This window comes from Tupaia chinensis, unplaced genomic scaffold (assembly GCF_000334495.1).
Source record: "Tupaia chinensis unplaced genomic scaffold, TupChi_1.0 Scaffold000067_1, whole genome shotgun sequence".
NCBI classification, from domain to species: Eukaryota; Metazoa; Chordata; class Mammalia; order Scandentia; family Tupaiidae; genus Tupaia; species Tupaia belangeri.
Genome location: NW_006159526.1, coordinates 1,293,715 through 1,309,003, shown reverse-complemented (window position 1 = coordinate 1,309,003; position 15,289 = coordinate 1,293,715). Strand labels below are relative to the sequence as shown.

The 15,289-nt window shown below is 42.6% G+C and overlaps 1 protein-coding gene across 1 annotated transcript in view; it reads left to right on the top strand.

The window, feature by feature from the left end:
- LOC114005350 (carcinoembryonic antigen-related cell adhesion molecule 1-like) overlaps nt 1-10,935 on the top strand; it is a 17,421-nt gene extending 6,486 nt beyond the window's left edge. Inside the window, 4 exon segments of the mRNA XM_027766760.1 lie at nt 857-1,138; nt 7,521-7,644; nt 9,130-9,161; nt 10,822-10,935. Coding sequence (XP_027622561.1) covers nt 857-1,138; nt 7,521-7,644; nt 9,130-9,145 — 422 coding nt within the window. The 3' untranslated portion in view covers nt 9,146-9,161; nt 10,822-10,935.
- Nucleotides 10,936-15,289: the final 4,354 nt, after the last annotated feature.

Sequence of the window (15,289 nt, the reverse complement as noted above, 5' to 3'; positions counted from 1 at the left end):
GCCGAGCACATGTGCATGCGTGCCCAAGATCCCAAGAGGAGAATGGAGGAGAAGTGACTGCGGCGTGACCATCCCCCCTGGGGGGTGATTTCTCACTTTCTGTCTCTATGTCTCTCTCTGGCGAGCGCACGCATCCTATAGCGAAAATCTCTCCCAAAAAAAAGAAAGAAAAGTCATGACACATTCTTGCACAGAAAAACAGAAAAATAGGTCATGACTTTTCCAACGACCCAATAGAAAGGGTGAGAGAGTCCCAGCATTTTGTTAAAACTAAGACCAATTCTCTCTATAGATTTCTTCACCATAATATTTAATACAGAGATGAGAAAGTGAAAGTCCTTTTCAGATTGGAAAATCCTTATGATCGGAACTTCACCAGGTCTTAAGGTCAGGAGGACAGGCTGAGCCATCCTCATTTCCTAACAAATTGTTTAATGAAAAGGAATAGCAATACCTTCCCTCCTGTATAGAAAGCTCCACCCTGGGGATGGTTCCTGGTCTTTTATAGTTGGAGAAAGCTGCAGGAAAAAGTCACACCAAAGTCAACGGGTGAAACATCACAGGTGACAATGAGGTTGCTGTACCCATGAGCTTTGAAGAGGTTCTCGGTGCTGACACTACAGAGATGTTCAGGGGACCAGGCCAGGGTTAGCTTGGTACAATCTGGGGTCAGAAGTGAAGTGCAATCCTCTCCTTATAGATGGCCACCTGGACACTCAACTTCTGCACTGGGTCAGGATCACACTCTGGCCACCATTACACAGCTCACTGAGTGTTGGCTGGCCTCTCTGAGGAAGGGGCAAGGCTCAGGCCCCGGGCTCACTCTTAGCCAGTCACCTCCTCTGTTTGTCCACAGAGCCTGTACCAAAGCCCTCCCTCAATATCAGCAACACTACAGTGACAGAAGAGGACTCTGTGGTCCTGACCTGTGTCTCAAATTACAACGGAACCTTCTCCACCACGTGGTTGAAGAATAATAAGAGTCTGGTGATCATAAAAGATAGGATGACGCTGTCCCCGGACAATAGCATCCTCACCATAGACCCTGTCAAGAAGGAAGATGAAGGGGAGTATCAGTGCGCAGTCTCAAACTCGGTCAGTTTCAACCCAAGTGACCCCGTCAAGCTGTATGTGAGAAGTAAGTGATCCCCTGCCTCCCTGCTACATCTGCCTGGGATGATTACTCTACCACTGGTATGCAAAATGGGTAGAGATCACAGGAGGGCAGAATATCAACTAAGATACCATTATAGTGGGACCAGCGGTTGCCGTAATGGCTACGTTGCTGGACTCCCATGTAGTCGACCATGGTTCAAGTCCCGGACCCGGTGGCTTAAACTCATGCCAGGCGCGTGTACATGCATGTCCAAGACCCCGAGAGGAGAATGGAGGAGAAGGGATTGCGGCATGGCCATCCCCCCTGGGGGGTGAGTTCTCGCTTTCTGTCTCTCTGTCTTTCTGGCGAGTACATGCGCCCTATAGCAAAAACCTCTCAAAAAAATTTAAAAAAAGAGACCATTATAGTAAAGAGAACTGCAAAGTGCTTAGGAGCTTAGACTCTGAATAAGAATATTTCATTTTTTATCCTGGGTCTAGTGTTGGCTGTGTGACCTTGCACAAGATTCACTTTTGGTGTTTCTGTTAACATTTTGTGCATATGTATGTGGTAAAATATACATATATAGATTTACCATTTGGGCCATTTTCAGGTGTAATTTCAGTGGCATTAAGCACAGTCATAGTGTTGTATAACCATCACTACTCTCCATTTCCAAAACTTTTCATCTTACTTTTAAACGACGGTACCCTTCAAACAACTCCCCACTCCCTTTCCCCCAGTCCCTGGTAACCACTATTCTACTTTCTATTTCACTTAGCATAATGTCTTCAAGGTGCACCCATGGTGTAGAGTATATCAGGATTTTATTCCTTCTTTTTTTTTTTTTATGGAGAGATTTTCACTGTAGGGCGCGTGCGCTCGCCAGACAGACAGAGAGAGACATAGAGACAGAAAGTGAGAAATCACCCCCCAGGGGGGATGGTCACGCCGCAATCCCTTCTCCTCCATTCTCCTCTCGGGATCTTGGGCACGCACGCACACGCGCCCGGCGTGAGTTTTAAGCCACCGGGTCCGGGACGTGAACTGTGGTCGACTACGTGGGAGTCCAGCGACATAGCCATTATGCTAACTGCTGGTTCCCTTATTCCTTCTTAATAATCTTCCATTGTCTGTACTACCACATTTTGTTATCATTCACTGTCAATAGGCTTTTGGCTTGTTCCCACCTCTTCGCTACTATGAATAACGTTACTATGAACATGGGTGCCCAAATATCTGTTTCAAATCCCTTCTTTCAATTCTTTTGTGTATATACTGAGAAGTAGAATTGCTAGTTCATATGATAATTCTTCCATTTTTTAAAAGTAAAGTGCACATATGCAAGAGAGAGAAGAGAAGCACCCTCCTCAGGGCTCGATCATGCCACAATCCCCTTCCTCATCTTCCAGCCCACCAGGATCCTAAGCATACATGCTCATGTCCAGTCCAGCATGTTTCCAGCTCAGTCCCTCAGGGCTGGGGACTCAAACTGCTGGTGACATGGGGCTTCCAGCTCTACCGTCCAGTGTGCTACCTACTGTGCCACAGAGGCGGAGTCCATTTTTGGAAGAATCACCATACTAGGTTCCACAGTGGCTACACCATTGCGTTCCCACCAGCAATGCACAAGGGCTTCAATTTCTCCAATCTTTGCCAAGACTTTTTGTTTTCTGAGGTGTTTTTTTGTTTTGTTTTGTTTTTTATAATAACCATCCTAATGGCTATGAGATGGTGCCTCACTGATTTTAATTTGCATTTCTATAATGAATGGTGATGTTAAGTATCTTTTCATGTGTGTGTTGGCAAATCATATATATACCTTCTTCAGAGAAATATCTATTTCAAGTCCTTTGTCTATCTTTTCATCGAGTTGCTTGTTTTTGTTGTTCTTGAGTTTAATAGTTCTTTATATATTCTGGATATTATGCCCTTATCAAATATATAACTTGAACATATTTTCTCCTTTTCCTACATTTTTAATCTGCTGTTGTGTTCTTAAATGAGCAGACATTTATTTATGATGAAATCCATTTTCTCTCTTTTCTCTTTTGTTGCCTGTGCTTTTGGTGTCATATTGAAGAAATCACTACCAAATCCAATGTCATGAAGATTTTGACCTATGTTTTCTTCTAAGGGTTTTATAGTTGGCGCTTATATTTAGGTCTTTGATCTGTTTTGAGCTAACTTTTGCATAGGGTGTTAGGTAAGTGTTCCATTTCATCCTTTTATATGGATATCCAGTTTTCCCAAGACCATTTGTTAAAAATATTCTTCTTTCCCCATTAAGTAGTCTTGGAAATCTTGATAAAAATCAGTAGGCTTGGGACCAGCAGTTAGCATAATGGCTATGTCACTGGACTCCCATGTAGTCGACTGTGGTTCGAGCCCCGGACCTGGCGGCTTAAATTCACGCCAGGCGAGAGGAGAATGGAGGAGAAGGCATTGAGGCATGGCCATCCCCCCTGGGGAGTGATTTCTCACTTTCTGTCTCTCTTTGTCTTTCTGGCGAGTGCACGCACCCTATAGCAAAAATCTTTAAAAAAAAAAAAAAAAATCAGTGGGCTCAGGGGACTGGCAAGTGGCATGGTGGTTAAGGCGCTGGACACTCCCACATACCGACCATGGTTCAAGTCCTGGACTTGGTGGCTTGCTTTCTCACTTTCTTCTTCTCTCTCTCTCTCTCTGTCTCTCTCTCTCTGTCTCTCTCTGGTCAAACTAAAATAAGTGAATGAATAAATACAAATGGACAAAATTAATTATTTTTTAAAAATCAGGGGGACCATAATGGCTATGTTGCTAGACTCCCATGTAGTCGACTGCGGTTCGCGTCCCAAACCCAGTGGCTTAAACTCACACCAGGCACATGTGCATGCGTGCCCAAGATTCCGAGAGGAGAATGAAGGAGAAGGGACTGCAGCGTGGGCATCCCCCCGGGGGGTGATTTCTCTCTTTCTGTCTCTCTGTCTGTCTCTGTGTGTGTCTCTTTCTGGTGAGCACACACACCCTACAGCAAAAATCTCTCTTAGAAAAAAGTATATTAAGTCTTCCAACCCATGAACATAGGATGTCTTTCCATTTATTTATGTGTTCTTTAATTTCTTTAGCAATGTTTTGTAGTTTTCAATATATATATTTTCACCTCTGGTTAAATTAATTCCTAAGTATTTTATTCTTTTTGATACTATTATAAATTTAACTTCCTTTTGGATTGGTCATTATTGGCATATAGAAGTATAACCTCTTTTTGCACGTTAAGTTTATAATCTGGAACCAGCAGATGGCATAATGGCTACCTTGCTGGACTCTCATGTAGTTGACCGCGGTTCAAGTCCCAGACCTGGTGGCTTAAACTCATGTCAGACGCATGTGCAGGTGTGCCAAAGCTCTCAAGAGGAAAATGAGGAGAAGGAATTGTGGCATGGCCTTCCCTCCTGGGGGGTGACTTCTCACTTTCTGTCTCTCTGTCTCTCTCTGTCTTTCTGGCGAGTGCACGTGCCCTATAGCAAAAACCTCTCCAAAAAAAAAAAAAAAGTATAATCTGCAATTTTGCTGAACTTGTTTATTACTTCTAACAGTTCTTTGTGGACTCTTTAGGACTTTCTACATATAAATCCAAATCATCTGTGAACACAAATGACTTTCATTCTTTCCAGTTTTGACAACTTTTATTTCTTTATCTTACCTAATTGCTTCAGCTAGGACTTCTAGTACTGTGTTAAAGAGAAGTGGCAGAAGTCAGCATCCTTGTCTTTTCCTGATCTTTGATGAAAAGCTTTCAGTCTTTCATCACTGAGTGTGATACTAGCTCTGGATTTTTCATCTATGGCCTTTATTATGTTGATGTAGTTTCCTTCTATTCCTCATTTGTTGAGTGTTTTTATCATTAAAGATGTTTAATTTTGAGAAATACTTTTACTGATTAAATTTCCTTACTATTCAGATTTTCTATTTGTTCATGGTTCCATCTTGGTAAGTTTTATGTTCCTAGAAATTTGTCCACTTAATCTAGGTTATCTCATTTTTTGGCATACAATTATTAATAGTAGTCTTATGACCCTTACTATTACTACAGAATTGGTAGTAATGTCTCCACTTTCATTTTTTTAGTCAATCTAGATTTTTTGTTTTTTTTTTTTTGGAGAGGTTTTTGCTATAGGGCGTGTGCGCTCACCAGACAGACAGAGAGAGACAGAGAGACAGAAAGCAAGAAATCACCCCCAAGGAGGGATGGTCATGCCACAATCCCTTCTCCTCCATTCTCCTCTCGGGATCTTGGGCACACACGCACATGCACCCGGCGTGAGGTTTAAGCCACCGGGTCCGGGACGCGAACCGCGGTCGACTACATGGGAGTCCAGCAACATAGCCATTACGCTAACTGCTGGTTCCCTAGTCAATCTAATTTAAGTTTAATTGTCTAATTAAAGGTTTGCTGAGCTCCTTTGAAGAACCAACTTTCAGCTTCATTGATTTTCTCTATTGTTTTTCTATTCTCCATTTTATTTATCTCCACTTTCATTTTTATTATTTCCTTCCTTCCACTAGCTTTGGCTTTAGTTGTTTTTTTTTTCTACATTCTTAAGTTAAGTTAGGTTGTTCATTTGTGATCTTTTTTCATTTTTATTAATTCCCAAAGAGTATGTGTGGTTACCAGAGAGAGACAGAGTCAGAGAAGAAAGGGGAGAAAGCACCTCCCAATGGAGCGTGGTCATACTGCAACCCCTTCTCCTCCATTTCCCCATCTTGTCTGGATTTGGGGTATGCATGCACACAAGCATGTATCTACGTGGATCTCTGGTAGCTACGCTTATCCTTCCTACTGCCATATCTTTGGATCTTTCCATTTCTGCCATAGAATGCAGACATCTGGTACGTAATGAGCAGGGATATGTAGTGTGTATCCTCAGATCCACTTCTTAGTAGCTGTATGACTTTGAGTAAGTTTTCCCACCACTCTAAGATTCAGTTTTTTCATGTATAAAGTATAAATAATGTCTACCTGACAGAGTTATTGTATGGGTCAAATGAGATACATATAAAGCAGTTTAACACAGGACCTGGCACATAGCAAGTACCCTATATCAGTAGTTAATATTAACATTAATTATCAGTCTTAGGTTGACTGATGAGGGCTAAACTCTAAATGGGTACAACAGAAATGAAGAACCAAATGAAAAAGGTATTATACAAGGAGTGGGGAAGGAGGCATTATATATGTGTGTGTGGGAAAAAAATTAGTTACATGCAAAGTTTCAAGCCTGGTATGTTGGTTTTCATCTCTTGAGATGGAGTCAAAATGAAATTAGACATTCAAGATATTTACTAGGGAAAACACCTGTGAGGGAAAGCCTGGGAGAGTCCTCAGACCACAATGCAGATCTAATGCCTTTGGAAAGGAATGGAAGAAAAGAAATTTTAGCTTACAATGCAGTGCTAAGAGAGTTTCTTCAAGGCTGATGAGGAGTTGAGCCAAATGAATCTATCAGAGGAAAATTGTATCTCACAGAATTTGGCTCACTTTGGTTTCACTGCTGGAAGTTGGTGGGAAGTGTGAAATCTGTACAAACAAGTTGGTAAATTCAGAAAGCACTAGCCTGGGCCTTCTGTCAGCTAAGTCTCTGCCATAGGAGACCCAACTGCCACAACTGGGATGCTGAGAAAAAGATGCAACATGAAGAGACAGAAAGTTATAACATATAAAAATAACAATTAGCCTTTCTTACACTTACAAAATCTTCAAATATCCAACTAGGCTAGTTCTGCAGCCTGGTGGTTAAGGAAGCCAGACCCCATAGGCCAACAGCAGTTCAAATCCTGGCCCTGGCAGCTTGAAAAACATGCCAGGTACACGTGTTTGTGCACCCAAAATCTTGACAGGATAGAGAAATGGAGGAGGAGATTGCACCATGACCAAATCCAATTGGTCACCCACTGAAGGGTTCTCTCTCTCTCTTTCTCTTTCTCTAAAATAAATATGTAACTTTATATATAATTATATAGTAAATTATATCTAATTATATGACGAATTATGTGTTTGTGTTTTTATAAATTGTTATGTTTTTAAAATATATATTTATGTATAAATACATTAAAATATTAGATAACATATGAGTATATAATTATAAATATACACTTCATATATTACATAAATATATATAATTTTTATATTATATTATCTAGCTATATAGCAGAAAGACAGGATAGAATGCAGAAAGGACAAAATGGAATCAATCAACCAGAAATATGAAAGAAAAAAAATTCAAAGGACATAGTTGACTAATCACTTCACAGCAACCTTCCCACAAGAAATGTATTCTTTGAAGGAAAAAGTAGAGACTATTTCAAGCTGACAGTTGATTCCCAGGGCACCCCACTATAAACTAATTTCTTCTTTTAATCTTCTCTTTTCTCTTCCTGACAGGTAATCCAAAACCAGACAATGGCCTCTCAGATGGGGCCATTGCTGGCATCGTGATTGGAGTACTAGCCGGCGTGGCTCTGATAGCAGGCCTGGTGTACTGTCTCTTTTTCAAGAAAACTAGAGGGTATGATGGCCTTTCCTCTTGTTCCGTTTTCTCCAAAGCTAATTGCCATGCTTGGGAGAGGGATAAGATTTCACTTCCATCTCCGGGACTGGAGCGCCTTCTCCTCCTTCCTAGACTCCTGCTTCTCAGCACTAATTCTTATGGGTCTCTTCTTCCCTGGTCTTCATGCTCCATATACCCTAATATCCCTTGGACATGGTTATTCCCATCCCCGACTAGTCTACAGGAACAGGATCAGTTGTATTCCTCTGTCCCAGTCAGGGAAGCCAAGGTCCAAGAAGGAAAACAAATGAGAAAATGAAAGGAGCAGCAAGAGAAAGTGAGTCGCGTGCTCTGCTAACTACAGCAGCAAGAGGAGGGAGGGATAGCTCAGGAATAAAATCTCAGAGAAAGCAGGAACAACCAGTCTTTTTGGACAAGAAATTAAGCAAGAGAGAGAGGAAAAACAGGTAGGGGGAAATTTACCCCAGAAAACAAAATGGGAAAGTCTTAAGCTAGAAGTAGATGCAGAAGTAGTCAATGAAGAATGGACCAAAATGTGAACTTCTAGAAAACAGGAAGAGTAGACACTAGAAGGAATCATAGTTAGATTGAAGAATTAACCCTTTGCAGAAAGGCAGTCCCAACCATAGTATATGGTACAAACATCAATGAGCCCAAAGAAATTATCTACTGACGGTCTTTTTTAACTCGAGAACAAAAATCTTGTGCTTGGGAATAGCAGTCACAGTGTCTGATATTTATTTAGGGCAAGCGACCAGCACCATCTCACAGAGCACAAACCCTCAGACTCCAACAACAGTAAGTAAAGCTACTCACCCAATGAGAACTGGTATGTTCCAACACGTGTCCTGCCCTGGCAGAGAATCCTGGATTCCCAAAACACTCCCTACCTTCTGAGTTTTTACAGAGGGAATCGCCATTTCCCAACCCTGGGTTGGCATAGGTCCTCACACCCTTCCAAGTCACAAAAGAGTTCCCTGAAACACAGTCCTAAGAAAGAGGCTCACACCATCACCTAGGCCAGGCAGGCCTGAGTAAGATCACATGTTTTGGGGAGCCATTTCCTCTTGCTTGTTCCTTCCCCCTCCTACCACATTATGGATGTGGGCATCCTCCCTTGGTGAGACTTTCTTTGTCTTGTGGTGCTCTGGGTGCTGTGGCCTCAATGTCCATCCTTGCCACTAGAGCATGTTGCTGAGAAACATCTGGGCAAAACTCGGGACGTTGTGAACTGGTAGAGATATCTTTAGAAATGGCTTGAGACCTCCTATAGCTTTGCCCCCTGCCTATCCTGTGATACTAATGCACTGGGGTCTGGACCAAAGACTCTGGGGGAAAGGAATTCCTTAATTGGCCATGAGCCACCAGCTCCCTGGCCCCCAACCATCCCTACCATCTCCTACCTCCTTCAGCTAGAAATCACAAGACTTGAAGTAAGCTTTGCATTTCTATGGACTGATAACTTTTCTTTTACTTCCCCAGGTCAGGGACATTCTGATAACTCACTTAACAAGGTAAGCACAGCAAGTTTCACCAGGCTCACTTTCTTATGGAAATGTTTCTGTGTAGAATGGGTTTTTCTTGAAGACACAAATGTAAGATCAAGTTTGGGAGGGGCTGGCAGGTGGCTTAGTGGTTAAGGCACTGGATTCCCACATGGCTGACTACGGTTTGAGTCCCAGACTTAGTGGCTTCCTTTCTCACTTTCTTTCTCTCTGTCTCTTTCTGGTCAGATTAATAATAATAAATGAAATATAAAATAAAATAATTCTTAAAAAAAAAATCAAGTTTGGCTCAGATCCTCAATGCAACAACAAAGAACTATTGATTAATCACTTGCACGAGTGAGTAGCAAGGAAGTGTACTTAGGAATTACTCCCATACTCTGTTTAAATCTTAGCTGTGACTGTTAGCCCTGTGACTTTGAGCAAGTAATATAATCTCTTTGGTCTTCAACTTTGTCATCTGTTAAAAGAGGGGTTCTAGGGACCAATAGTTAGTGTAATGGCTATGTCGCTAGACTCCCATCTAGTTGACCATGGTTTGAGTCCCGGATCTGGTGGCTTAAACTCATGCCAGGCAGGTGTGCGTGCATGCCCAAGATCCTGAGAGAATGGAGGAGAAGGGATTGCATCATGGCCTTACCCCCTGGGGGGTGATTTCTCGCTTTCTGTCTCTCTGTCTCTCTCTTTCTGGCGAGCACACATGCTCTATAGCAAAAAAAACTCTCAAAATAAATAAATAAATAAATAAAGAGGGGTTCTACCTACTTCAGAGAAGTAGAGGTTATTAAATGAGATTACTTTTATAAAGCACCCAGCACAATGGCCGGAGCAAGGAAAGCACTGAATCTTTCTCCCTCCTCAACCTTCAATCTGACCCAGCTCCTAATGTAAAAAGAATAATTTTCATTCTAATAGATCTGAGGTCCTGTTTCTTTATTTTAGAATAATTTTATAGAATCGGTCTAATTTTAACCTTTCAATAGAGCATACATATATATTGAAACGTGCTTATGTCATAAGCATACTTTCAAACTGTGCTTATGTTGTAGGTATACTTTCAAACTCTGTGTGGGTGTGTGAGTGCATGCCCAAGATCCCAGGAGAGGAATAGAGAAGAAAGGATTACAGCGTGGCCATCCCACCTGGGGGGAGGGGGGATGATTTCTCACTTTCTCTTTCTCCATCTCTGTCTCTCTAGCGAGTTCAAACACCCCATAGCAAAAACTCTCCATAGAAACAAAAGAAATACTACATGATCGCCCCTTCATCCCCCTCCATAAAAAATTCCTTCCAGTCCCTTTACTCCAAAATGCAAGCTCTCCTGACTTCCAATGTTTTAGATTGATTTCACCAGTTTCTACTCTTTCATACATGAAAAATACAGCATATCTTTACGTGTGTCTGGCTTCTTGGGAGATTTATCCATATCGTATTTGCAGTTTATTCAGTCTCATTGCTGTATCATCGTATTCCCTTGCATGAACACCATAATTTATCACTTCTAATAATCATTCATCAGGAGGTTAGCAAACAGAGGATGGGTAAGAAAAGTCCTTCTTGAAAGCTATAAGTTTAAGAGAAGTGACAGCACGCTTAGTGCTGAGACACACTAGGCAAGGTGTAGCCCAAACCTGTGACAACTAAATTGGCCTTTGCTTATGCTTTTCAGACGGATGACGTTGCATATTCTTCCCTGAACTTCGACGCCCAGAAATCAACACAGCCGACTTTATCTCCTTCCTCGACAGCCACAGAAACTATTTATTCAGAAGTAAAAAAGAAGTAATGCAACCTGCCCTGATCACTGCACTGCTGGTGTATTCCGTCTCTCACTGCCATCACTAGGAGATCTCTTTACTCTTAGAGGAAAATGGAGGAGGTCCTCCCACTCTTTACTCCCTAATGTGGCACATCCAAGCTACCTGGACGATGTCAATAGATGGAAAGAAACAAGAGTGTGTAGAAAACCAACCTCCTTTATTGAAATTTGGCAATGTTGACTTTGGCACAGAGTTGCCACCCCTTCTCACCCCTCCTCTTTTTTCCACCTAGATGCGTTTTAAACTTACCTATTCGGAGTGTTGCCACCCCTTCCCACCCCAATCGTGTCCTATCAGGGTCTACCTTGAATTTGTCGTAATCTGAACATTATCTCTTTTCTAGTGAAGTACATGTGCCAGAAAAGGAAAAAAAAGAGAGAGAGAGAGAGAGAGAGAGAGAAAGTAAAAGCAATAATGGCTTCTCCTAACTCTCCAGAGCCGGATGTGAACACACCATATGCTGAAATATCAAATATGAAACCAGCTGTGAACTGAGAAATCCGATGCCTTTGTCTACTATCAGAGTTGTCTTCCTGACAGTGGACAAAGATCAGGGCCTAGACGCTTTGCCGCTCAGCTAGAATCCTACCTAAGCCCTTTGGCAAGCCTGTCTCCAGAGAACCCACTAAAAACAACTAGGTCCAAGGTCCATAGGAATACCTACTGGAAAATGCAAATGCGCTGCTCCATTTTGATATCTCCATGGGCTTTATTCAGGGAAGTTCTCAGAGTGTGTGTGTGGCGGGGGGAAGCGATGACAGCTTTAGCAGGAAGTCAGGTTTTAATAGGCACAATCTGCTGGGAACTTAGGAATCAGAGAGCTGCCCTTCAGACATTCATTAAATTATTGTTAAAGAATGCACAATTTGTGGTGTTGGATTTCCCCCCTTTTTTTTCTGAGACACGTGGCTGTTTTAATTGTTGTCACTGCTTATGTATGTGAAAGGGACTATTTCCACTTAGCTTAGCTGTGAGAGCCAATCTGATTGCCTTCAGTGAAAGAAGTCACCAAAATCTCAGGTCTCCAACGGCCAGGAGTCTCTCCAGGCTTTGTTGTCAAGAGCTCTAAAGAGAAAATAAGAAGTTTTCCTCATTCATGGCTAGAAATGGATCTAATTCAGTTTCCAGTCATCTCAGATCACTCACTAACTACTGGTCTATTGCATGTTTCTGCCTGTGCACTTTCTGTCTGCCCTACTCACTTTCTCAGGAACACTTGACCTCTTTTAAGGGATGTTTGATCCCTGGGAAGTGGGAGCCGCCGAAAGGGAACACTGTCACTCATGCTGCCAACATTGACAACAACATGGAAAACTGCAATGGTGCTGATGCCCTTGGGACACAGTGCTATGAGAAGGTGCTAGGACATGAGAGGGGGGTTACAACTCTGCCCTAGGCTTTTTGAGCACTGTCTGAAGTTTTTTCTCTCCCATGGGGTCTATGATTGCCAATGTGTCTTAGAATCAAAAGAAAGAACAGGAGGAGAGACAGATGTTCTCACTCAGGCTTCTGCACAGATGGAATCTTTCTTTTGGGCTGTTAAGAGAAAGGTTGCATTCTGTGCTGACTACTTATCTCATGCTATGCCTAAGAGGCCTCCCCCAAGAGAGTTAGTTGGGAGTTCTCCATACTCAGGGTACATCTTTCAGGGTTTTCTAACCTTGACACACACTGTATATACTTCCCTTCATCCATTCTCGCTCAGGCTTCTGCACAGATGGAATCTTTCTTTTGGGCTGTTAAGAGAAAGGTTGCATTCTGTGCTGACTACTTATCTCATGCTATGCCTAAGAGGCCTCCCCCAAGAGAGTTAGTTGGGAGTTCTCCATACTCAGGGTACATCTTTCAGGGTTTTCTAACCTTGACACACACTGTATATACTTCCCTTCATCCATGCTGTGGTTGTGTTAATTTAATTTTGCCTGGTTAAGGCCACTTCTGAATTATTTGTAAAAATTGCTCTATATTTATAATAAAAATTATATGTTGAACATCAACATGCTGCCTTGTGGTTGATAACTACTTTTTTTTTTTTTTTTAAAGAGCGAAAGAGATTTTTGCTATAGGGCAACTACTTGCTGGAGAGAGAGAGACAGAAAGCGAGAAATCACACCCCCGCCCCCAGAGGAGATGGCCAATCCCTTCTCCTCCAGTCTCCTCTTGGGATTTTGGGCATGCACACACACACACACATGCCCAGCGTTGAGTTGTAAGCAGCCAGTTCCAGGACTCAAACGAAGGTCGACTATGTGGGAGTCCAACAACATAACCATTATGCCATCTGCTGGTCCTGATAACTACTTCTTAATTTTTTTTATTTTATTCATGAGAGAGAGTGCATGTGTGTGCATACAAGAAAAAGAGAAAGGGAGAGAGATAAGCACCCTTGACAAGGCCTTGTCATACTGCAATCCTTTCCTCCAGCTCTCCAGCTCACGAGGATCTTGGTTGTGTTCACACTTGGCATGTTTCCAGGTTGACTAGGGATCCAAACCCACAGCTGGCCATGTGACTTTTGACACTGCAGCTCAGTACGCTTAACACCTGGGCCACCAAGGCAAGGCCTGATACTCTTTTTGATAATGTCTTCTCTATAGAAGAAAGTTGTCTAATGAGGAGCCAGAGTAAACCAAATTCTAAGCCTACAGATGTTTAATCTAGTGATTAGAGTATTAGCTTAATTTATTTGCACACCTGATAACAAAGTGAGTCTACCTGGGAGCAACAGACCACAACCCCAACTTGTTTGGAAGGAACAGCTTATCTTCCTCTGGGGGGAAGATGATTTCATGAGTAAAAGATCTCCTGACGGCCTCAATAGGGGCAAATAACACTTCCCACACAAGTGGTTCCAGTGAATCAGATGTAACAATGCAGCTCTCACTCAAAGGGTTCCTATAGGTTCCCATCACATAGAAACTGGCCAGGTTCTGCAACCAAAGTGGCTAAGGGAGCCAGATACCTTGTGCCTGACCTCAGTTCAATCCCAGCCCCAGCAGCTTGGAAAACATGACGGGCAATTGGGGTAGGGGTACCCCAAATCCCAACAGGATGAAAAAATGGAGAATAGATTGCAGGGTGACCATGCCCCCATAGAGGGGTGTTTCTCTCTCTCTCTCTCCCTCTCTCTCCCTCTCTCTCCCTCTCTCTCTCTTTCTCCCTGTCTGTCTCTCTTTGGCAAGCACACACATCCTCTGGAAATTAAAAAGAATGAAATTTCTCCAGCATTTTCTAGCTCTTCCTTGTTATCAAGTCTTCTTTTCTGTCCTCTCAGAGGATCAAACCTCTTCTAACTGGAATAACCTTCATTTATTCATTCTAAATACTGTTAGCTCATTTACTTCCAGGCAATTACGAGATATGTGCTACCTTTATTTTTCCTCATCACCTAATTTCCCTTGGCCCTCTACAATAGTGCCCTCATATCTGAGACCACCGGCAGCAACATAAAATCAGTATCCATCTCTTAGCCAAATCCAGTTATTTTCACTCTCCTCACACTTTTCACTTTTATAACATCTAGGTCTGGAGAAAACATTTTCCTACTAGGGTATTCTCCTCCTTCTATATTGTACCCCACACCAGATTTAGTGCTCAGACCCAGCTTGTCTCCCTCCACCATCTCCCTTCCTCAGCTTTAATGACCTCTCTGTACTCTGCTGCTTCCCAGAACCCTTGACGCTCATATCCAAACAGCTTCTGAGATTACTCTTCTGAACTGGCTCTTCCATGCAGCTCATTCATTTCTCTCAGCGGCGTCACCAAACTTTTCCCAGCCCCTGCTCATTTGGTTCAATACACCATCAGAGCCAGTTGATTTAAAAACACCTCTCAGTGGGACCAGCACTTAGCATAATGGCTATGTCGACTGCAGTTCGAGTCCCAGACCCAGTGGCTTAAACTCACACTGGGCGCGTGGGCATGCATGCCCAAGATCCCAAGAAGAAAATAGAGGAGAAGGGATTGTGGCATGGCCATCCTCCCTGGGGGGTGATTTTTCACTTTCTGTCTCTCTGTCTCTGTCTGTCTTTCTAGAGCGTGCACGTACCCTATAGCAAAAACCTCTCCAAAAAAAAACAAACATCTCTCAGTCATGTAATTCTCTCTATTCCCATAAACCTAATGAACCCAGGCCCTCCATCACTGCCCAAAGTACTGTTTTTCTTGTCTGGGGTTTCTCCATTGAAATCCTCCCTGCGTACTATGGTCTCACCACCTTCTTGACAACTAGTTTTCTCCTGCCCAAGAGTCTACAGTGGCTTACTCTCGCCTATTAATAGGTTACAACTCCTTTCCTTTACTAATCTTTCTTACTTT